Source organism: Eriocheir sinensis, chromosome 29 (genome assembly GCF_024679095.1).
Source record: "Eriocheir sinensis breed Jianghai 21 chromosome 29, ASM2467909v1, whole genome shotgun sequence".
NCBI lineage: Eukaryota > Metazoa > Arthropoda > Malacostraca > Decapoda > Varunidae > Eriocheir > Eriocheir sinensis.
Window position 1 is genome coordinate 10,071,999 of NC_066537.1, and position 25,000 is coordinate 10,096,998.

General features: G+C 44.7%; 1 protein-coding gene and 1 long non-coding RNA gene across 9 annotated transcripts in view; both read right to left on the reverse strand.

Annotated features, from left to right (window-relative positions):
* The window catches only part of LOC127005025 (TSC22 domain family protein 1-like), a 105,536-nt gene extending 83,278 nt beyond the window's left edge, over positions 1 to 22,258 (reverse strand). Inside the window, exon 1 of the mRNA XM_050873473.1 lies at positions 19,684 to 22,258. Within this exon, the coding sequence (XP_050729430.1) occupies positions 19,684 to 20,144 (461 nt within the window). The 5' untranslated portion in view covers positions 20,145 to 22,258. The remainder of the gene's footprint in view (positions 1 to 19,683) is intronic.
* On the reverse strand, positions 6,419 to 8,569 carry LOC127005028 (uncharacterized). 8 transcript variants are annotated; one of them, XR_007758228.1, is made up of 4 exons: positions 8,527 to 8,549; positions 8,279 to 8,450; positions 8,107 to 8,235; positions 6,419 to 7,977 (listed from the first exon to the last, which is right to left on the reverse strand). It is a non-coding gene; the product is annotated as an uncharacterized LOC127005028 (long non-coding RNA). The 8 variants fall into 8 exon arrangements; XR_007758229.1 differs by having other exon boundaries at positions 6,419 to 7,934; positions 8,064 to 8,235; XR_007758225.1 differs by having other exon boundaries at positions 8,064 to 8,235.
* Positions 22,259 to 25,000: the final 2,742 nt, after the last annotated feature.

Here is a 25,000-nt window from a genome sequence, read left to right on the forward strand (position 1 = left end):
GTGTGTGTGTGTGTGTGTGTGTGTGTGTGTGTGTGTGTGTGTGTGTGTTGCTCTCTCATTCCAAGACTTCCTTCACATTTTTTTCTTTTTTGGGAATGTTTGAAATAACTGTTTGTCTTTCTGTGCTTGTGTGTCTTCGTGTGTGTGTGTGTGTGTGTGTGTGTGTGTGTGTGTGTGTGTGTGTGTGTGTGTGTGTGTGTGTGTGTGTGTGTGTGTGTGTGTGTGTTCGTGAGTCTGTCTCGTATTCTTTCTTGTTTAATGGCAGAGGAAGGAAGGAAAATGAAGAAATAGGAGCACACGAAAAATTATAAAAAGGAAAAAGACAAAATAAGGAAAACCAAAGACAGAATAAGAGAAAAAAAAAATCAAACGACAAGACAAAGAACAGCAAGGAAAAAAAACTAGTAATATAAATAGCATGAAAGGGAAGACAAATAACAAAGAACACAATAAGAAGCAGGAAAATGGGAAAATGAAGAACACCAAAAAAAAAAATATAAAAGAAAACAATAAAATAAAGAAAACAAAACTCGAAAACACACCAAAATGGAAGTGTCACCTGGCTCAATACAGTTCCAATTTCCTCTCTTTCCTCCCTCCTCCTCCTCCTCTTTCCCCTTTTCATCTCCCCCTCCTTCACTTCCTCCTCCCCTCCTACATCCCTTTTCACCTCTCCCCTCTTCCATGCTTCCCCTTTTCCTCTCTATTTCCTCCTTCTTCCATACTCTTCCTCCTCCTCTCTTTCATACCCAACCAAACCTAACCTAACATATCCTTATCTAATCCCAATATTATCTAATCTAACCTAGCCCGACCTAACCTATCCTAATCTAATCCCAATCTAATCTAACCTAACCTAACCCAACCCAACCTAACCAAACCTATCCTAACCTATCCCAACCCAGCCCAACCTAACCTAACCTAACCTAACCTTACCTTACCTTACCTTACCTACCTACCTATTTATATTCTACCTGTAGCTTTACCTATCTACCTGCCTACCTGCTTGACTTGTTACCCTAACCTAACCTAACCTAACCTAACCTAACCTAACCTTACCTAACCTAACCTAACCTTACCTCAATGCTTCCAGTTTTAACTAGCTCATCTAACCTTATATAGTCTCTCTCTCTCTCTCTCTCTCTCTCTCTCTCTCTCTCTCTCTCTCTCTCTCTCTCTCTCTCTCTCTCTCTCTCTCTCTCTCTCTCTCTCTCTCTCTCTAATATCACCTTTCCAGTCCAGGTTGGTGAGATCCAGTAATGTCTCTGTGGATCTGGCTCACTTTTCTTTTTTTTTTTAATTTCTTTTTCTCGTCACCACCACCACAACTACCACTCCTGTTCTTTGATTTTCTTTTTTTCATTTTTTTCCTCTTATTTTCTTTGTCTTCCTCCTTTGTCATATACTAACTTAATATGTAATAGTTCACACATCAAAACTTCCTTCTTAATTTCTTCTTCTACTACTACTACTGCTACTACTACTACTACTACTACTACTACCACTACTACTACTATTACTACTACTACTACACTTATCAAAATCATCGTTGTTATTGTACCTAAACATCAATATACTCAATAGGAGGAGGAGGAGGAGAGAGAGAAAGGAGGTAATCGATAAAACAAATGAGAGAGAGAGAGAGAGAGAGAGAGAGAGAGAGAGAGAGAGAGAGAAATACAAACATAACAAACAAACAAGGAAGAGAAAGGAAAGAGAAAAAAAATATAGATAACATTTTTTTCTCGAGTCCGTGACCTTTTCCTTCCCCCTCCCCTTGCCGCCCCCCCCTCCCCTTCCCTCCCCCCTTCATTCTTCTTCCCCAACTCAAGGGGATTCCCCAGCCAGGTATGTGCAATCGGGGAACGGCAGGTGTCGCCCTACAGGTAAGAAAAATTAGTACTCTCCTCTCCTCTTCCTCTTACTCCTCTCTCCCTCCCTCCTCCTCTTACTACTCCCCTCCCCTCCTCTTCCTCTTTCTCTCTCTCTCTCTCTCCCTCCTTCCTCCTCCTTTTGTTCTTCTTGTTCGTGTTCTTTTCTCCTCCTCCTTCTTCTTCAACTCCCCCTCTTCATCATCGTCATCATCATCCCTTGCTCTTCTATTCCTCCTCCTCTTTTTGTTCTTTTTATTGTTCTTTTTATCGGTTTTCCTTCTCCTCCTCGTTTTCTTGTTCTTCTTGTTCTCGTTCCTCTTGTTCTTTTTCGTCTCCTCCTCCTCCTCCTCCTCTTCTTGTTATTTTTATTGTTCTTCTTATCGTTCTTCCTTCTCCTCCTCTTTTTCTTCTTCTTCTTGTTCTAGTTCCTCTTCTTCTTTTTTTTCTTCTCCTCCTCCTCCTCCTCCTCCTCCTCCTCCTATTCCTCGTCTTCTCGTTTTTCTTGTTCTCCTCCTCCTCTCGTTCTTCATCTTCTCTTTTTATTTCCCCTCTTCCTCCTCCTCTTCTTTATTCCCTAACCTTGTATGGAGGATAAACACACCTTCCCTTGTTCTTCTTTTTCTTTCTTTATAATTCAAGGTTGTTTTCTTGCTGATGTTGTTCGTGCAATCGAGGTTATGAGAAATGTTGTTCGTGTAATCGAGGTTATGAGACAATCTGCTTTACTCTTTATCGTTATCATTATTATCATTATTATTATTATTATTATTATTATTATTATTGTTGTTGTTATTTATTTACATTGCTTTCTTCATAAGTTCATTAATGGTTCCTTTTATAACTTCTACTTCTACTACTACTACTACTACTACTATTACTACTACTACTACTACTACCTATAAGTTTACCCATTTACCTGCCTACGAGCTTGGCCTATTACCCTAACCTGTACCCTCCCCTCTTTACCTCCCCCAAACACCCATTTTACCTCCCCCCTCTCCCCTTTTCCCTCCCTTTCTGTCCCTTTCCCCTCCCCCCTTCTTCCTCCCTAGCTGCTCCCCTTCCCTTCTACCCCCTTTCTTCCCTCCCCTCCACTTTTTAATATATGGAGAATACAAAGCCCCTCCCCCTCCCTCACTCCCTGCCTCCTCTTCCCTCTCTCCCTTCTTCCCTCCCCCTCTCCTCTTTCTTCCCTCCCCTCCACGTTTTAATATATGGAGAATACATAGCCCCTCCCCCTCCCTCACTCCCGACCTCCCCTTCCCTCCCTAGCTACTCCTCTTCCCCTCTCCCCCTTTCTTCCCTCCCTCCACCTTTAAAAATATGGAAAATACAAATCCCTTCCACCTCCCTCTCCCTTCCCCTTTCCTCCTCCCTCCCTCCCCTATCATGCACTGTCTCAATTTGTTTACCTCCAACTTTTTATTTTTTATTTTTTATCATGAGGGTACAAAACATGCACCTTTGTCCTCCTCCTCCTCCTCCTCCTCCTCTTCTTCCTTCATGCACGAATATTCGGTCTCCTCCTCCTCCTCCTCTTCCTCTCTGTTCTTCCTTCTTTATCCTATTTTTTTCTTTCTTTTTGTTTTCTTTTTTCTATTTCTTTCTTCTTTTATGTTTCCTTTTCCTTCTTATCCTCCTCCTCCTTCTCCTCCTTTTCGTCCTTCTTTCTGTTATCGTATTTTATCTATTTATGTTTCTTTCCTATTTCTTTAATTTATTCCTGCAATGTTTTTTTCCCCTCTTCGTCTTCCTCCTATTCTTTTTTTCCTCTTTTCCTCCTTTTCTTCTTCTCCTTCCTTCTCCTCTTCCTTTCTTCCTTTTCTTCTCTTTTCCTTCGCCTCCTCCTCTTCTTTACTTCTCCCTTACCTCCCTTTCTCATTTCTTCCCCTTTTCTTCTTTCTTCTCCCTTTTTCTTTTCTCTTCTTTTCTCCTCCACCTCCTCTTTCTTCGTATATAGCAACAATAGTTCAAGACAGTTTTTTATATCTTATGTAACTTGGGATTTTCGTTAACCAATTCCACGTATTCCTCCTCCTCCTCCTCCTCCCCCTCCTGCACCTGCTCCTCCTCCTCCCCTCAACCTTGTATGGTACACGTATTGTCTCCCTGACCTACTATTGCTTACTGTTCTTGTTATTCTGAAGGCTGTTATCTCTCTCTCTCTCTCTCTCTCTCTCTCTCTCTCTCTCTCTCTCTCTCTCTCTCTCTCTCTCTCTCTCTCTCTCTCTCTCTCTCAGCATGATGATGAAAAAGATGGAAAGAGAGGAATTATATTAAAAAAGAGAAAGGAAAAAAATAAAGCAAAATATATGATCTGAGAAAGTGTAAGAAAGAGGAGGATGTTTGAATTCTCTCTCTCTCTCTCTCTCTCTCTCTCTCTCTCTCTCTCTCTCTCTCTCTCTCTCTCTCTCTCTCTCTCTCTCTCTCTCTCAAGCCTAATCTACCTTTTTATCTATCTATATATTTATCTATCTTCTTACCTACCAACCTACCTATCACTCAATCTATCTATCTATCTATATCTACCTACCTTCCTTCCTTTCTATCTACTCTTCCTCTTCCTCTTCCTTCGCTTCGTATCTATCTTCTTATTCTTCTCTAATATGTCCATCTCCCTTTTTCCCCTTCCCTTCTTCATTATCCTTCTATCTATCTATCTATCCACACACATCCATCTATCAATCGGCTTTCTAACGGTTATACTCAACCCAAGACACACTCATCTAAAACCAAAGACCACCTGTAATTTATGTAGTACCTGGTCTAACCTAACCTGACCTAACCTAACCTAATCTAACCTAACCTAACCTGACCTAGTCTACCTTACCTTACCTGACCTAACCTTATCAAACCTAACCTAATCTAACCTAAACTGACCTAACCTAACCTTATCTAACCTAACCTAATCTAATATAACCTAACCTTACCGAACCTGACCTAATCTAACCTTATCTAACCTAACCTAATCTAATCTAATCTAATCTAACCCTACCGAACCTGACCTAATCTAACCTTATCTAACCTAACCTAACCTAACCTAACAGAACCTGACCTAATCTAACCTAACCTAGTCTAACCTAATTTAACCTAACCTGACCTAATCTAACCTAACCTAATCTAACCTTATCAAACCTGACCTAATCTAACCTAACCTAATCTAACCTTATCAAACCTGACGTAATCTAACCTACCCTTACCTAACATTATCTAACCTAACCTAACCTGACCTAACGTAACCCAACCTAATCTAACCTAACCTAACCTTACCTACCTATGTATGTACCTGGCCCTCCCTCTCCCCACCTGGCGCACCCTCCCCCAATCTGTACGCGGCCATAATAGGAAATGCTTTACGATACACCACCACCACAAGCTAATGTTAATAGCCACCTCATTACCTTGCTCTGGACAGGTACAAGACATGTTTCACCTTGCCTTGCCCACATACCTGTTTGTTTACGTCTAGTTTGGCACTGCTATCTGTGTTTGTGTGGGTATGTGTGGTTGTTTACTTATTTTCATTGTTTGATAACTGTTTGTGTGATACCTGGTTTGTTTATTTGTTTGTGTTATTGTTACTTATTGTTTGTTTCTTATTCTACCTGTGTGAAAATCTGCGTTTGTTTACCTGGTTTGTTTTTTTGTTTGTGTTGTTGTTACCTGTTTGTTTGTTATGCTACCTGTGTGTGTGTTTGTGCTTGTTTAGATCGTTTGTTTTTGTTGTTTGTGTCGTTGTTGCCTGTTTGTTTGTTATGCTACCGGTGTGGAAGTTTGTGTTGTTTACCTGGTTTGTTTTTGTTGTCTGCGTTGTTGTTAGATAGTGTTTGTTTTCGCTTGTGTGTTGTTACTGTTTGTGTTTACCTGGTCTCTTTGTGTTTGTTTGTATTCTGTGTATGTTCATGTGTGTAACTTTTAAAAATCGACATGTATTTAGCTCTATGCATATTTTTTTCTATGTTTTCTCAAATTAATGATGTATAATAATATTCTTTACAATATGTGTGTCTGGATGTATATTATGTATGTGTAGGTTTGTCTGTCCATCGAGGTATGTGTGTCTGTCTGTCAGTCTGTTTATCTATTTCTGTCTGTCTGTATGTGTGTGTGTGAAGGCTTTACTGTTTATCTATCTGTTTTCGTGTATCTATCTAGCGTTTTTTAGTATGTGAACGTCTAATACATCTCTCTCTCTCTCTCTCTCTCTCTCTCTCTCTCTCTCTCTCTCTCTCTCTCTCTCTCTCTCTCTCTCTCTCGTCTTCCATCCATATACATCAAACTACTGACCAATTCTCTCTCTCTCTCTCTCTCTCTCTCTCTCTCTCTCTCTCTCTCTCTCTCTCTCTCTCTCTCTCTCTCTCTCTCCCCATCTCTCCCCATGTTGTAATCCGCCACTTCCCAGAATGGAATCTCGCCACTCTTGGGATTTCTACCTAAACCTTTTTTTCTTTCCTCTAAAGTTTAAACCATCCTCCAGAGAGAGAGAGAGAAAAAAAAAAAAAAGGTAAATAGTTTGATGTATATAGATGAGAGATGTAGGGGGAGAGGGAGGGAGGGAGGGAGGGAGTGGGTGAGAGAGGGGGAGTTGAGGGGGTGGGTGCGTTTTTGTAGGCAACCCTCACGTGATCCTGGCGTGGTGGTGGTGGTGTGTGTGTGTGTGTGTGTGTGTGTGTGTGTTCCAGGAATCCCACCTCACCACCACAAGGAACAACACCATCATCACCAGCGTCACCACCACCACCACCATCGTCATCACTACTACCACCATCACCACCACCACTACCAGGAACAACACCATCATCACCAGCGTCACCACCACCATCATCACCACCACTACCAGGAAGAACAACACCACCACCACCACCTTTACTAATATTTATGTTTTTTTGTTTATACCTAACCTTTCCCTGTCAGCATATTTCCCTACACGGTGAAAAACATAACTACTACTACTACTACTACTACTACTACTACTACTACTACTACTACTATTACTACTACAACTTTACATATAAATAGGATAGATTTTTTACCTATTATTGTTTATCCCTTTATTCAACTAACCTATCCAAATTATCTACTGTGGATCAAGGTAACTATTATCATTATCATTATTCACTATCTACTTATCTACCTGTAATGTTTTTTTTTTTTATTATAAGAAGCTACCTGTCATCTATTTACTTATGTACTTCTAAATCAATACCTATCCGATCTATCTATGTCTGTTCTTGATCTGCTACCTGTCATCTATTTACTTATGTACTTCTAAATCAATACCTATCCAATCTATCTATGTATGTTCTCGATCTATCATGTTATCTATTAGCCTATCTATTTATGTATCTACTCCTCTCCACATCTATCCATCTATTCTTATATCTAACTTAATTTCAACTTTTTACCAATCTTCTGAATCCTTTTCTTTATTAGCGGGCTTTTTTTTTATTACTGTCTAGCGGGCTTTTTTTATTATTGTTTCTTTTTTTGTGCCCTTGAGCTGTCTCCTTTGTTGTAAAAAAAAAATAATAAAAAAAAAAATCCTCTGACCATCCACCTTTCTGTTCATTTATGTAACAACCTGATCTATCTATCTACTTCTACATCAACTCCAAAGTGCAACTATCTACGTATGTCTGTTCTTCTATCTAGCTTTCATCCCTTCCTGTTTTAACTTACCCATATCTCTTCAGCCATTTCGTTCTACATATATTCCTCTACATACCTTTTTTATTTATCTATCTATCTCACTACGACAGCCTTCAAACACTCCCTCTCCCACCCACCCTTCGAAATTAACCATACCAATCTAGTTCAACATGATTTCCTCTGCATATCTATCTACCTCCAATCTAGTTCAACATGATTTCCTCTGCATATCTATCTACCTCCAATCTAGTTCAACATGATTTCCTCTGCATATCTATCTACCTCCAATCTAGTTCAACATAATTTCCTCTGCATATCTATCTACCTCCAATCCAGTTCAATATGATTTCCTCTGCATATCTATCTACCTCCAATCCAGTTCATCATGATTTCCTCTGCATATCTATCTACCTCCAATCCAGTTCAACATGATTTCCTCTGCATATCTATCTACCTCCAATCTAGTTCATCATAATTTCCTCTGCATATCTATCTACCTCCAATCTAGTTCAGCATGATTTCCTCTGCATATCTATCTACCTCCAATCTAGTTCAACATGATTTCCTCTGCATATCTATCTACCTCCAATCCAGTTCAACATGATTTCCTCTGCATATCTATCTACCTCCAATCTAGTTCAACATGATTTCCTCTGCATATCTATCTACCTCCAATCCAGTTCATCATGATTTCCTCTGCATATCTATCTACCTCCAATCTAGTTCATCATGATTTCCTCTGCATATCTATCTACCTCCAATCCAGTTCATCATGATTTCCTCTGCATATCTATCTACCTCCAATCCAGTTCATCATGATTTCCTCTGCATATCTATCTACCTCCAATCCAGTTCAACATGATTTCCTCTGCATATCTATCTACCTCCAATCCAGTTCAACATGATTTCCTCTGCATATCTATCTACCTCCAATCTATGATTTCCTGTACATCTATCTACCTCCAATCTAGTTCAACATGATTTCCTCTGCATATCTATCTACCTCCAATCTAGTTCAACATGATTTCCTCTGCATATCTATCTACCTAACATGATTTCCTCTGCATATCTATCTACCTCCAATCTAGTTCATCATGATTTCCTCTGCATATCTATCTACCTCCAATCTAGTTCATCATGATTTCTGCATATCTATCTGCTCAATCTAGTTCAACTTGCAGATTTCCTCTGTTTCCTCTGCATGTAACGACTATCTCCACCTATCACACAATAGTAGCAACAGCCTCCATACACTCCCTACATCATCCAGGCTTCATCCCTTCCCTAACTCTACCCGCTTCATCCATCACACTTCACCTCCCCTGCCATTCATCACACTCTCCACGCACGCTCATCCATCACTGACACACACACACACACACTGATAGGTTTCTCGTCTCCTATTTCAGTGCACCCTTTCATGTCCTCCTCCTCCTCCTCCTCTTGCCCCCTCCCCCCCCCTTTTTCTTTTCTTCCATTTCATCTCATTTTTCATTTTTATTTATTTCATCTTTCTTTCTCGTTTCATTCCTTTTCTTTGTTTTCCTCCTCTTCCTTTCCTTATATTTCCTTCCCTTCCTGTAATTTCTTTCATTTTTTTTCTTCTTCCTCTATCCTTAATTTTTTTTTACTTTTCATTTATTTTTTTCTCATTTCATCTTCCTTTTTTTATTTTTTTCATCTTTCTTTCTCGTTTTATTCCTTTTCTTTGTTTTCCTCCTCTTCCTTTCATTATATTTCCTTCCCTTCCTGTAATTTCTGCTTTCATTTCTTTCTTCTTCCTTTAGTTTCCTTTCCTTCCCTTTCCTTTACCTCTCTTTCTCTTTCCATCTACTTTCTCAACTTTCTCTTTCCTTCTTCTTCCTTTCCTTTCCTTATATTTCATTCCTGTCATTTCTCTTCCTCTTCTTAGTCTTCCTTTCACTTCCTATTTCTTTCCTCCCCTTCTCTTCCTTCCTTCCTTCACTCCTTTCTTTCCTTAATATCCTTTCCAATCCTTCCTCGTCTCTCTCTCTCTCCTTTCTCTCTCTCTCCATCCTTCCTTCCTTGCCCTCATTTCCCTCCCTCTTCCACCTACTCTTCCTCCACTTATCCTTCCTTCTCCTCCACTTGTCCTTCCTTCCCTATCTTCCTATCCTATTCCCCCTCTCCCCTCCTCCCTTACCTACCTACCTACGTTTCCCCCTTCTCCCTTTTCCCCTCCCCCCTCGCCCCCCCTTAAAATCAATACGTTGGGTTTACATCAGTTTGGCGCCAGCGAGGGGATGGAGGGGAAGAAGGGGAGAGGAGGAGGGGAGGAGATGGGGAGGAAGAGGAGATGATAAAGAGGGAATGTAGAGAGGTGGAACGAGGAGGTGGGTGAACATGAGGTAGGAGAAATAGAAGCAGAAATAGAAAAAGAAAGGAGGAGGAAGGGAAGGAGGAGAATGCGATGACGAAATGACGGAAAATAGTTAAGAAGAAGAAGGAGAATGGATAATTTTGAGTAGATGAAGGAAGGAAAAAGGTGGATGGAGGAAAAAGGAAGAGGAGGAAAAACAAGTGGAAGGGAAAGGAAGGATAAAGGGGGAAGGGAGGAAAAGGAAAGAAAGAAGTAGGAGGATGGAGGGAAAAAAGAGGAGAGGGAGGAAGAAGAAAGGAAGCGGAAAAGAGGAGAAAATGAAGAGGAGGAAGGTGAGAAAAGACGAAGAGAGGAGGAAGGAAAATAAGACGAAGGAAGGAAAAAGAAGAAAATAAAGGAAGGAGGAAGGAAAAAGGAAGAAGGAGGAAGAGGATTAAACGGAATGGAAGATAGAGCAATCACACACACACACACACACACACACACACACACACACACACACACACACACGATATCTTATAGGAAACAATTAATGTAACGATGCAACACCCATATGCCACCCTCCCCCCTTGCCCCATCTCCCAGCATCCTGTAGACTTCAATCCCTACCTAGAAAGGCCTCAAAGGGTCATAGAAAGTGAATTATCCTTCCCTGTGTGTGTGTGTGTGTGTGTGTGTGTGTGTGTGTGTGTGTTTGTGTGTGTGAAGGCCAAGGGTAAAGGATATGAGACGTGTGTGTGTGTGTATGTGTGTGTGTGTGTGTGTGTGTGTGTGTGTGTGTGTGCTGGTGAAAGTGAAGAATGGGGAAAACGATGGAGAGATGAACTAAGGAAGAGAAAAGTAGGTCAGTGGATATATTTATAGGATGTGTGTGTGTGTGTGTGTGTGTGTGTGTGTGTGTGTGTGTGTGTGTGTGTGGTATCATCCTTGTCATTTTTTTCTATTTGTGGAAAGACTGAGATTGGATTTTTTTTATATACTATATTTGCATTTCGAAGGTTACGAGGTTAAGGAAAAGAAAGGGAAGAAAAGAAAGACGGAAAAAAATTAGGGAATAAGTGAAAAAAAGGAAATATGAGAAGGGAAAAGGTTAAGGAAAAGAAAGGGAAGAAAAGAAAGACGGAAAAAATTAGGGAGTAAATTAAAAAAAGTAAAGATGAGAAGGGAAAAGGTTAAGGAAAAGAAAGGGAAGAAAAGAAAGACGGAAAAAAGTGAATAAATGAAAAAAAAGGAAAGGAGAGAGGGGAAAAGGTTAAGAAATAGAAAGGGGAAAAAAGACGGAAAAAAATAGGGAATAGATGAAAAAAAGGAAAGCAGAGAGGGGAAAAGATAAGGAGGAGATGGAAAGAAGGAGAAAGAAAAGGACAAAAGATAGGAAAGATAAATAAAGGAGAGAGGAAGAAAAGGAAAAAGATATGGAAGGAACGAAAAAAATAACAAATGAAAAAAATAGAAAAAAAGAAGATAGGGGAAAAGATAGGGAGGTGATAGAAAGAAAAAGTATGAAAAGGACAAAAGATAGGAAAGATAAATAAAGGAGAGAGGAAGAAAAGGAAAAAAGATATGGAAGGAACGAAGAAAATAATATAAATGAAAAAATAGAAAAAAGAAGATAGGGGAAAAGATAGGAGGAGATGGAAAGAAAAATGAAAAGGCACAAGATAGGGAAGATAAAGGAGACAGGAACAAAAGGAAAAAGATATGGAAGGAACGAAAAAAATAACATAAATTAAAAAATAGAAAAAAAGAAGATAGGGAAAGATAGGAGGGATAGAAAGAAAAATAAGAAAAAGGCACAAGATAAAGGGAAGATAAAGGAGAGGGAAGAAAGGAAAAGATATGGAAGGAAAAAATATATAAATGAAAAATAGAAAAAAAGAGGAAGAAGATAAGGAGGTGATGAGAGAAAGAGTAAGAAAAGGACAAAAGATAGGGAAGATAAATAAAGGAGAGAGGAAGAAAAGGAAAAAGATATGGAAGGAACGAAAAAAATAACATAAATGAAAAAATAGAAAAAAAGAAGATAGAGGAAAAGATAGGGAGGTGATAGAAAGAAAGAGTAAGAAAAGGACAAAAGATAGGAAAGATAAATAAAGGAGAGAGGAAGAAAAGGAAAAAGATATGGAAGGAACGAAGAAAATAATATACAGTATAGAAAAGTAAAAAAATAAATAGTCGAGACGAAGAAAGAGGAGGAAAAGGAAAAGATAGAAAAGAGAAGAAAAAAAAAATGTAGAGCTTGATATAGATTTAAGAACAAGAATAACCAAATAAGACATAGAAAAAGCGATATGTAGAAACAGAAAAGGGAAAAAAAAAACAATGTATGATAAAAGAAAGTACAAGAAATAACAAAATAACAAAAAATGAATGCAAAAAAGTAGTAGTAGAAATAATATGAGAAATAACAATACTACTACTACTACTACTACTACTACTACTACTACAGGTGTCCAATTACAGGTGACTTTAAATACCTATCCGCCCTCTTACGTCATCACACTACATACCCAGCAATGCAAAGACGTCACTACCCCTCCCCCTCCCCCCCACTTGTCCTTCCCCATATCTTTATTTTATACCCCCTACCTCCCTTCCCCCTTCCCCTTCCCTCCTCCTCCTCTCATCACCCTAACGCACACTCCAGATGAATCTCTCTCTCTCTCTTCCCTTCCTGTTCTTATCTCTTGCATTCTTCCTCCTTGTCCTCCTCCTCCTCTTCTCTGTTATCTTCTCTTATCTCTTGTTCCCCATTACATTCTTCGTAGTTCTCTTCCTCCTCCTCCTCCTATTTTTCTTTTCCCCTATCTACTATTATTCTTTTTCTCTCCTCCTTTTCTGTCCCTTGTTCCTTTTTCTTTTGTTTCTTCTTCAACGACCCTGTATCTCTTCCTCCTCTTTCACTTTTTCCTCCTTTTCCTCACCTTCATTTTCTCTCCTTTTCCCTTCTTATTTCTCATTCTCTTAAATTAATGTCATATATGCATCCCCCCTATTTTCCCTTACATTACTCTCATATTCTCCTTTCTTCTCCATCAAAAAACACACATTACCCATTCCATCATCACCCTTTTACCCTTTCCCATTTACCTCTTTTATAGCTTTTCCATTTCCCTTTTCCCCCCTTTTCCATTTTCCATTACTTTTTCTCAACTTTTCCATTTTCCTCTTTTTCCCTTCCCTTCGTATATGCGTGTTACCCTTATCTTACCCTTCACCTTCTCCTATCTTCTTCCCCACCCCTTCCCCATCTAATATAAACAGTCAAGACTGTTCCTCACCATTTTCGTCCTCAAACATCCTCCTTTACTCCCTCCCTCCTTTCCTTCCCCATCAACCAACTTTACAAATCTCCCCATCTTCATTTTATCGTCCACGTTAACATGCCTTCCCTACCTCCCACCCCTTCCCTACCCCGACCTCCCACCACCACCTATCCCAAACCTTCCCTTCCCCTACCTCCTCCCATATTCCCCTCCCCACCCCATACCTTCCAATACCTACATCCCCTTTTCCAACTATCTACTCCCCCCCCCCTTCCCCATCCCCCCCCATCCCCCCAGGCTAGGATAAGGACAGCTGGGGTGCGTCATAAGTGTGGCACGCTAAAAGTTTGGCACTGATTGCGGTGGTGGTGTGGTGGTGGTGGTGGTGTGGTGTGGGGTAGGTCTAGTCAGGGTGGGTTTGGTTTGGTTTGGTGGTGGTGGTGAGGGTGGTGGTGGTGGTGAAGAATGTGATGAGGTATGGTGATTGGTATTTGGCGTGGTGGTGGTGATGAAGGACAAGGTGATGATGCAGTGTCGTGGTGATGACTAATAGTGGTGATACTGAGGGAAAAGGTGATGGAGGTAGTGATGATGATGGTGATGCAATATTGAGGTGATGACTAATGGTGGTGATACTGAGGGAAAAGGTGATGGAGGTAGTGGTGATGATGGTGATGCAGTATTGAGGTGATGACTGGTGGTGGTGGTGGTGATGACGAAAAGATGATGAAGTGTAGGGGTGGTGATGAAAAGATAATAGTGGTGATGCTGGCGGTGATGATCTAAAGGTTATGGCGGTGGTGGTGAAAACAATAGCAGAGAGAGAGAGAGAGAGAGTACTTAACATTGTTCACTAATCTCTCCGCCCAACCCATCCTTCCCTCCCCCTAACCACCCTCCCCTCCCCCCCCATTACCAAATAAGGCCCATTCATCCATCCCCCGCGCCAGCCAATCACAGAAGCCCAAACCAGTGACGTCAGAACCACGCCGGGGAGCAAGAACCAATCAGAGAGCAGAAAATCGATGACGTAAGCACAGCAGGCAACCCACAACCTGTTTTTACGCCTACAGCAACTCATGACGTCATCAGCGCGAGAGCCAATGAGAGTGGAGCCAAGAGAAAGTGTAGTGACGTCATGATCTGGTAGCCAATGGGGTGCGAGAGGTATTTATGGAGGGCGATGTCATGGGTTGTGAGGACCAATCAGATTTCTAGGTCGAGGGCGAGGCTGGTGACGTCATCCCCGCCTTGGCCAATCACGGTTTTTCTGGTTTTATTTATTTTTTATTTTTTTGTTCGTGTGCTTGTAAATTGAGACGGTGATGCCATGTGTGTGTGTGTGTGTGTGTGTGTGTGTGTGTGTGTCCGGACTACACACACACACACACACACACACACACACACACACACACACACACACACACACACACACACACACTTTACTGCCTGGCAAGAAAAAAAATGTGAAGTAAATAAAACATTCTTAAAAATATTCTCTCTCTCTCTCTCTCTCTCTCTCTCTCTCTCTCTCTCTCTCTCGTCTCAAGATAGCATGGAAGCCCTCTTTGGTACCCCCTCCTCCTCTCCTGCTATGCTGCTGACCGACAGAAAACGGGAAATTTGTCCAAAAAAAGAAAGCGAAAACTGTCCTGATTTAAGAGGGGACATTTTTATTTATTTTCTTGGTCGTAGTAGTAGTAGTAGTAGTAGTAGTAGTAGTAGTAGTAGTAGTAGTAGTAGTAGTAGTAGTAGTAGTGGTGGTGGTGGTGGTGGTAGCAGAAAGGGACAACAAAAATAGTGGTGATGATGGTGTTAGTGTTGGTGGTGATGGTGGTGTTGAAGAATGGAGTTTATATTCAAGGAGGTGATGTGATTCCTGTAGTCATTAGTGGTGGTGATGAAAGTGGTGAAACAGTGGGGGTGATGATGTTGTAAATCTTGTAGTAGTGGTGGTGATGGTAGTGAATGTTACTGAAGTGATGGTGTCAGTAGAAGTGGTGGCGATGTGCCTAAAGAATGGTGATGATGGCATTGGTGATAGTGTTGCAGTAGTGTAGATGGTGCTGTGGAGTGTTTCTGATGGTGATGATGGTGTTAGCTGTTACTGAAGTAGTGTTTATACTGCTAGGTGTTATGTTATAGTATTGTTGAGGTTATGGTGGAGGTTTTGATAATCGTGATAGTGGTAATGGTAGTTGTAGTGATAGTATTGATTGTAGTGGTGGTAGTTGTTGTTTATGTAAAGTTTGTGTTAATGTTGTGGTGTTGTTGAATTCATTATGATGGTGGTGATAGTGATGTTGAAGTGTTGTTGGTAGTAGTGTTAGCAGTCTTTGTTGTTGTTGCTGTAGTAGTAGTAGTAGTAGTTGTAGTAGTAGTAGTAGTAGTAGTAATTGTAGTTATAGTTATTGTTGTTGTAGGTTATGCAGGAGTAATAGTAAAGTCCTTGTTGTTGATAATGTTGTTAATAGTAGTTGTAGTTGCTGTTGTAGGATTTGCAATGGTGTTAGTAGTCTTTGTTGTTGTTGTTCTTCTTCTTCTAGTAGTGTCACCGTCGATAATGTTAATAGTAGTAGTTGCTGTTGTTGTTGTAGGATTTGTGCTAGTATCGTCTTTGTTGTTCTTAGTAGTAGTAGTACAAGTGTTAGCGTCAGTGTAGTAGTAGTAGTGGTGTCAGCGTCGGTGTGTAGGTCAATTCCACGCCGGGGGCAGCCATCACCCCGCACACCCTTCACCCGCTGCCGGCCAATGGGGGCACGGCACGAGGCACGCCGCGGCCAATCACGGCGCTCCTGGAGGCGTGCTTGTGTTCTGCGTGTCACCACCACCACCACCACCACCACAACCCTCTCTCTCTCTCTCTCTCTCTCTCTCTTTACGCTTCCCACTGCCTTAGGTCTTCTCTTCTGATCTTTATTTGTTATTTTTTTCTTCTTTATTTGTTATTTTTTTCTTCTTTCTTTACTATTTTCTTTCTGCTTATTATTTACGTCTTCTCTTTATATTCTTTGACTTGCTGAATTTGACTTACTTTGCTCTCTCTCTCTCTCTCTCTCTCTCTCTCTCTCTCTCTCTCTCTCTACTTACAACTCAGGTCTTCTCTTTCTCACTTTGCAACTTACCTGTAAAAGAGAGAAAACAAGTCAATAATAATAATAATAATAATAATAATAATAATAATAATAATAATAATAATAATAATAATAATAATAATAACAATAATAATAATAATAATAAAAATGAGGCAATGAATGAATGACTTGGTAGTTGATATAGAAGGTTAATAAGAGGTACAGGTGTATATATATATATATATATATATATATATATATAGAGAGAGAGAGAGAGAGAGCGAGCGTACAACAACGAAATTCCCTCCAGAATGACTTCATCTTTCTCTCTCTCTCTCTCTTGAAGGTGACCCCCGGATCAACCCCCTCCCCCCTCCCTTCCGTTACACCCATTGCCCCTCCCTTTCTCCTCCTCCCCCCCACCTCCCCCCTTCATTATACCCTCCCCTTCTACCCATTCTTTAACCCCTCCCTCCCCTCCCCCCTTTCTCCCTTTCCTTCCTTCCTCCCCATTATCCCTTTCTCTTACTCACTCCTCCTCCTCCATACCCTACCTTCCCTTCCCTACTCTTCCTTCCCCCATACCCTTCCTCCCCTTCCCTACTCTTCCTTCCCATCCCTACTCTTCCTTCCCTCCCCTTTTCTCTCCTTATCTCCACCATTATGCTCCCCATCACCTTTCTCTCATCTGAAAGTCTAAAATCCTCACCCCCTTCCTCCCCTCCCCTTCCCCTCTCCTCCCCACTCCCAATCTTATGCTCCCCATCACCCCTTTCAACTCCTTTCTCTCATCTGGAAGTCTAAAATCCTCCCCCCTTCCTCCCCTCCCCTTCCCCTCTCCTCCCCACTCCCAATCTTATGCTCCCATCACCCCTTTCAACTCCTTTCTCTCATCTGAAGTCTAAAATCCTCACCCCTTCCTCCCCTCCCCCTCCTCCCCACTCCCCATCTTACATAAATTACGTCATATCCCCTATACTGCCTCTCCCCCTTCCTTATCTCCCCCCCCTTCTGATAGTACCTCCCCCCCTATCCCCTCCTCTCCCTTTCTACTCTTATCAAATCACCCCTCCTCCTCCTCTTCCTCTTCCTCTTCTTCCCAACCCAACTCCCCCCATTCCTCCTCTTCTTCCTCTCAACCCCACTCCCCCCACTCCTCCTCCTCCCCTCTCAGCCTATCCCTTTCATCCTCCTCCCCCCCTACTCCGCACTCCCCGCCTCCCCCCTCCCCCTACCCCCCCCCACCAATCGATAGTAGTAGTAGTAGTAGTCAGGTACTGTTGCGAGAGAGGGCAATGACCCCAGCGCGTGCATGCGGACGTACGAACACACATACATGCATACATAACACACACACACACACACACACACACACACACACACACACACACACACAGATATATAGTCGGGAGTAGTAGTAGTAGTAGTAGTAGTAGTAGTAGTAGTAGTAGTAGTAGTAGTAGTAGTTGTTGTTGTTGTGATTGTGGTGGTAGGGTCAATAACCTTTTCTCGTCTTCCTCCTCCTTCAGCCTTCCTTTCTCCTCCTCCTCCTCCTCCTCCACTCCTTCACTCCTTCCTCCCACTCAAACCACTTCCTCCAACTCATCCTCCTCCATCTTTTCGTGTTTGTTCCTCCTCCTCCTCCTCCTCCTCCTCCTCCTCCTCCTCGTCCTCTTCTTCCGGCTCCCTTTAATTAACATTTTCAAACTATTCAAACAAAGGAAGAAATGTCACTTTTTTTATTTATTCATTTATTACGATATCATCACCACCACCACCACCACCTTTCTATATATGGAGGAGGAGGAGGAGAGATAAGAAAAGGTTGACTGGGAGGGAGAGAGGGAGAAAAACAGACTTAGTAATAGAGGAGGAGGAGGAGGAGGAGGAGGAGGAGGAGGAGGAGGTAAGCATCTCAAGTTCAAGGATAACAACACACACACACACACACACACGTGGACAGCTGTTTAATTTGCGTGACGAGAGAGAGAGAGAGAGAGAGAGAGAGAGAGAGAGAGAGAGAGAGAGAGAGAAAGGGAGGGAGGGAGGGAGCCCATACAAGCTTCCAATGATGTCAAGGACGTTATTGTGTCTGAGAGAGAGAGAGAGAGAGAGAGAGAGAGAGAGAGAGAGAGGAGCATGGCAGCTATCTTGTGAAGTGTGTGTGTGTGTGTGTGTGTGTGTGTGTGTGTGTGTGTGTGTGTGTGTGTGTGTGGAAGGGATGAAGGGCCATGTTACATCTCTCTTCCCTTCCCCATCTTCCTCCCCTTCCCCATCATACACATACTTATGCATCCCCATTTCTCCCCTTCCCCGACCCGCTATACGCAAACTCCCCATTCCCACCCTCCTCTTCCTTCCTCCCTTTCTCTTCCCTCCCTTACACAAACACCTGTCAACCTCCCCCTTCCTCCCTCCCCTTTTTATGCATATTGACACACTCTTCTCCTCTCTCCTCCCCTCCCCATCCCTTCCTCCCCTTACAACTGTGAATCATCCAACCCTCTTCCCCTTTCCTATCTACCCCTTCTCCTCCTCCTCCTCTCCCAGTACCCCAAATACACACACTTGCATCACCTCTTCCTCCTCCTCCTCCCTGCTCTTCCTCCTCCTCCTCTCTCACACCTGGACCTCGTTAGCATTCTCCTACCTGTTGTTCTTCCTTGTTACATCTCCTCATTAAACAACTGTCTGTCACCTGTCTCTCTCTCTCTCTCTCTCTCTCTCTCTCTCTCTGTTGATAAATGATGGTAATGTTTTGTTATTATTATTTCTATGCTTCTATTTTATCATTTATTTCTTACCCATTCCTCTCATATAATATACCCATCACCATACCTTCCTCCCCTTTCTTCCCCATTACCCATACATGTGTACTCTTAACCCTTCCTCCTCCTCCTCCTCCTCCCCTTCCATACACACACGTACACATCCCCATACAAACCTCCCTTTCTTCCCCATCACCCATACACCTGACATCTTAATTAACTCTTCCTCCTCCTCCTCTTCAAACCTCCCCTTCCTTACACATCCCCATACAAACCGATCCCTTTCTTCCCCATCACCCAAACACATGTCTTCTTAATTAACCCTTCCTCTTCCTACTCAAACCTCCCCTTCCTTACACACACTTACACATCCCCATACAAACCTCCCTTTCTTCCCCATCACCCATACACCTGACATCTTAATTAACCCTTCCTCCTCCTCCTCCTCCTTACACCTGCCCCCCTCCCCTTCCCCACACACACCTGCCCCCCTTCCCTCCCCTCCTACCCACACACCTGCCCCCCTCCCCTTCCCCACACACACCTTCCCCCCTCCCCTCCCCTCCTACCCACACACCTGCCCCCCTCCCCTTCCCCACACACACCTTCCCCCCTCCCCTCCCCTCCTCCCCACACACCTGCCCCCATCCCCTCCCCCCACACACCTGCCCCCCTCCCCTCTCCCACACACCTGCCCCCCCACACACACACCTGAGCAGACTCTTGAAGAAGCAGTAGACGGAGTACAGAGAATTGTCGTTGATGTCAAACTTGGCCTTCGGGGGAGTCCTTCGGCGCCTGCTCCTGCTTCGGCCCCCCTCCCCGCCGCCGCCGCCGCCGCTGCTAGTGCTGGGGGAGACCGCGGGGGGCGACAGGGGGTAGTCCGGGAAGTGCAGGGGGTCGAGGCTGGGGCTGAGGGCGGGGGAGTCATCCATGGGGGCGGGCAGCGGGCCTGGGGGCGTCAGGACACACTCACTGTCTTGGTATAAGATTTCCGCGGTAGGGACGAGACCCCCACCAGCGCCGCCGCCGCCGCCGCCAACACCACCACCACCGTCACTGTTGCTTGCACCACCACCACCACCACCACCACCACTGAGTCCTCCTCCAGCACCTCCACTCACACCTCCTCCTCCGCCGCCTACGCCGTTGAAGCTCATCATCACGGACATGGTAGGGAAGGCAGGGCGTCTTTCAGTGGGCGTGAGGGGGCGTGCAGGGGCGGCAGGCCAGGCGCGGGGCACAGCTCATGGCGGCCCGCGGGCGTGCTGAGCCGCGACCCTCCACTGACACACGCACGCACACGCACACGGCCTCGACAATCCTACACACACACGCACACACGCAGGAGGCGGCGCTGGGGGCGGGGCACGCGGGAGGCACGCCGGCAGGATCGATACTCAGCCTCCTCCTCCTTCTGGTGCTTCCTTCTTCACTTCCTTCCTTCCTTCCCTCCTGGTCTTGTCTCCTTCCTTCCTTCCCTCCTGGTCTTGTCTCCTCCTTCTGCTCCTTCCTTCCTTCTTTCGTCTACTCCTCTTGGTTCTCACTTCCTTCCTTTCTTCCTTCTTTCTGATCCCTCTTCCTCCTCCTCTTCCTTGTCCTTCCTTCCTTCCTTCCCTCCTGGTCTCGTCTCCTCCTTCTGCTCCTTCCTTCCTTCTCTCGTCTACTCTTCTTGGTTCTTCCTTTCTTCCTTCTTTCTGATCCTTCCTCCTCTTCTTCCTTGTCCTTTCTTCCCTCCTGGTCTCGTCTCCTCCTTCCTTCCTTCTCTCGTCTACACCTATTGCTTCTTCCTTCTTTCTGATCCCACTGCCTCCTCTTCTTCCTTGTCCTTCCTTCCTTCCTTCGCACGCTTGCCTTTTCCTTCAGTTCCTTCCTTTCTTCCTTCCTACGCTTCTCTTCTCCTTCTCCGTCCTTTCTTCCTTTCCTTTTTCCTCTCCTCTCCTCCCCTTGGTCCTTCCTTCGTTCCTTCCTTCCTACTCTCGTCTCTTTCTTCTTTTCTTCTTCCTACTTTAGCTTCCACCTCCTTCCTTCCTTCTGCTCCTCCTCCTGCCCCTGCTGCGTCCCGCCTACACGTCCACCAGCAGGAAGGTCAGGTACAGCAGGAGCACCAGCCAGGGGGCCACGATCACCACCCACATGGGACCCACCACCGGCACCTCCACTTGTCAACACCACCCTCAACACCACCACCTCCTGTTCCTGCTAGTGGTGTTATGGTTTCAAGGGTACTTATGTCACCTCCAAAATGCTAGCTATCTCGTCTTGGTGTTACGCTGGAAGGCTTTCAACACCACTCCCGTCGATCCTGGTGGTGTTATGGTTTCAAGGGTATTAATGTCACCTCCAAAATGTTAGCTATCTCGTGCTGGTGTTACGCTGGGAGGCTCTCAACACCACTAATCAACACCACTACCTCATGTTGGTTGTGCTGGTGTTATGGTCAAGGGCGTGATTGTCACCTCCAAAACACTGACTCCCTCCTTTTGGTGTTACGATGGGCGGTTCTCACGGTCTCAACTCCACTTGTCACCTCCACTTTGCACTGTCAACACAACCACCACCACCACCACAACCAGCTGACTCTCCTCCTCTTGTTATGCTCGAGCGTCAACACCAAACACCCCCTGATGCTTCTTCTGTGGGTGTTGCTGTTGGGTCACGCTCTCAACACCACTGTCATCACCACTTCAACACCAGATGACGTTGTGCCTTTGTATACCGTTATCTTGGTGTTGCTGTTGGGTCACGCTCTCAACACCACCGTCAACACCACTGTCATCACCACTTCAACACCAGATGACGTTGTGCCTTTGTATACCGTTATCTTGGTGGTGTTACGGTGTTATGCGGTCACCACTTTGCTGTCATCACCACCACACGTATAGAGACCTTCAACACCACCGTCAACACCACTGTCATCACCACTTGACCAGATGACGCTGCTGTTATGTACCGTTATATTGCTGTCGTCACGGTGATGTCAGCCGAACACCACCACACGTAAGACACCTCCACCACCAACTCAACACCATATCATCACCACTTCAACACCAGATGACGCTGTTGCTGTTACCGTTAGCTGGGTGATGATAACCGCTCACCACAACCACCGCACGTAAACACCTTCACCACCACCATCAACACCAGCTCAACACCAACTCATCACCACCGCAAACAGACGGACACAGATAGGCGCTGCTCCTCTCGCTCCTGTTGCTGTTACTGTTGCTTTCTGTTGGCCACGTGAGCCGCTCCTTGCCACCCTCGCTCTCTCCCTCTCTCTCCCTCCCTACTCAGAACCACGCCACTGCCACCCCAGTCGAGGCGGGCGGGGGGCGGGGCCTAGCGCGTCACCCCCCGCCAGCCAATCACAGGCCGTGGAATCGTGACGTCACAGCTCCGGCGTCCAATCAGAGGGCTCGGCTGCGTGACGTCACCAAGCCACGCAACAAAAATCAGCTGAGACAACCCAGTGTTTATAAACTGAACCTCCCCCCCCCTGGTACCCCCCCTCACCTCCTGATGCCCCACCAGCCCCCCCCCCCCCCTCTTCCTGCCCCTTTCTTTCTCTTCTTGCCCCTTCTCCCCGTTCTATACCCTCCCTACCCCTTCCATCTTCTATTTCTCTCCCCTCTTTACCTTTTTCCTCCCCTATAAGCTTCCCTTTCTCCCCTCTCCTCTCCCCTTTCTTCTCTCCCCTTCACTACCCTACTTTCTTTACCTTCCCTACCCCTTCCATCTTCTATTTCACTCCCCTCTTTACCTTTTTCTCCCCCTACAAGCTTCCCTTTCTCCCTTCTCCTCTCCCCTTCACTACCCTACCTTCTATGCCCTCCCTACCCCTTCCATCTTCTACTTCACTCCCCTCATTATTTTTTCCCTCCCATACAAGCTTCCCTTTCTCCCCTCTCCTCTCCCTTCTTCTCTCCCCCTTCACTACCCTACCTTCTATGCCCTCCCTACCCTTCCATCTTCTACTTCACTCCCCTCATTATTTTTTCCCTCCCATACAAGCTTCCCTTTCTCCCCTCTCCTCTCCCCTTCTTCTCTCCCCTTCACTACCCTACCTTCTATGCCCTCCCTACCCCTTCCATCTTCTACTTCACTCCCCTCATTATTTTTTCCCTCCCATACAAGCTTCCCTTTCTCCCCTCTCCTCTCCCCTTTTTTCTTCTCCCCCTTCACTACCCACTACATCCTCCCTGCCCCTTCACTACCCACATCACCCCTTCTTTTTTTTTTTTACCAGCTTTCCTTTTCCCCCCCTTCTTTTTCCTGCCCTTCTTCTCCCCTTCAATACCCACTACATCCTCCCTGCCCCTCCCATTCCCTACTTTCTTCTTTTTCCTTCACCAGCTTCCCTTTTCTCCCCTTCTTTTTCCTGCCCCTTCAATTCCCTCCCTACCCCTTCCATCTATACTTCACTCCCCTTGTTATCTTTCTCCTCCCCCCTTTCTCCCCCCTCTACAACCTCCCCCTGCTACCCCTCCCCCCCCTTCTTATCGTCCCTTCTGTCATGCTCCCTTTTCACCCCTCTCCCCATTTCCTTCCCCTCCCTACCCCTTCCATGCCCTACTTCAGCCCCCCTTCTTATCTCCCTCTCCCATATCAGCTTCCCTTTCTCCCCTCTTTCCTCCCCCCCAGCTTGGCACGATGCCCTACCCCCCTCCTTCCCCTCCCCCCTTCACTCCCCAAACACCAACCCACGCCATCCCCCCCTTCCCTTTCCTCCCCTTCTCCCTATCTCACCGGTTCTGTCCAGGTGGTAAGCTTCCCCAATCTCTCCTCCTCCCCTTCCTCCCCATTTTTTCTCTCCCCTCCTCCTATTCTTTCTCTCCTTGGCCATGAATATTCCCTCCTCTCCCCTCTCCCCTTACCTCCCCTCCCCACCTCCTCCAACTCTTGAAAAGGCGGTCTCATGTCCCTCTCTCCTCCCCTTAAATTCTCCCCTCCTCCCCTCTTTTCCACCCCTTCCCCCTCTCTCCCCAAGTTACTTCCGGCATGGTGACAAATCTTCCCCTCACCAAGACAAATGAGAGAGAGAGAGAGAGAGAGAGAGAGAGCAGTGGGTGGTAAGAGAAGTGACGGGAAGGTGTATAGAGAAAGGGAGAAACCGGGAGAGGAGGAGGAGGAGGAGGAGGAGGAGGGAGGTGTTTTTATTTTGGGTTTTGGCAAGGTCAAGGAAGGAGAAAACCCCTCCACTTCTTTCTCCACCTTTCCTCCGTTTGTCCCTTCTCCTTTTCTCCTTCTTTCCCTCTTCCTTCCATTCTCTTCCTTCCTCCCACTATTAATGTCTTCTTCCTCCTCCCTCCTTCTTTCCCTTTCTTCCCTTTTCCCTATCTACTTCTCTCTTTCTTCCCTTCATTTAGCTTTATTCTTTCTCCTCCTCCTCCTCCTCTCTTCATCTTCTCTTCTCTTTAACTCTCCTCTTTTATTTTCTCTATTCCTCCTCCATCCTTGTATCTTCTTTAATATCAATTCTCTCCTCCTCCTCCTCCTCTATCCTCTATCTTCTTCTTTTTATCCACCTCTTCATCTCCTATTCTCTCCCTCCTCTTCATATTCTGACCTTTCCCTTCTCTTCATCACTCCTTCCTTCAACTTTCCTTTTTTTTCCTCCTCCTCCTTTCTTTGTCTCCTCCGCCTCCCTCCCTTCTCTCTCTCTCTCTATCTCTTTCTCTCTCCAAGGTGGTCAAAGGTAAATAATTAGAAACTCTCTCTCTCTCTCTCTCTCTCTCTCTCTCTCTCTCACTAAGAAAGATAAACCATGATAAGAGAGAGAGAGAGAGAGAGAGAGAGAGAGAGAGAGAGAGAGAGTCGGAAATGCCACAGTACAGTCATAAAAGGAAAATGCTCACGAGTTCATAAGAGTTCGAATCCCCTCTTTGTGTAGGATCCAATATTATACAACAGGATTGGAAGGGATGGAAGAGGATCAAGTCACGTGTACGACTTAATTCAACACATGTCCTTATTATCATTGTGAGGGATGGTGGAGCAATAGAATCTGATCCTCCTCTCCTCTTAA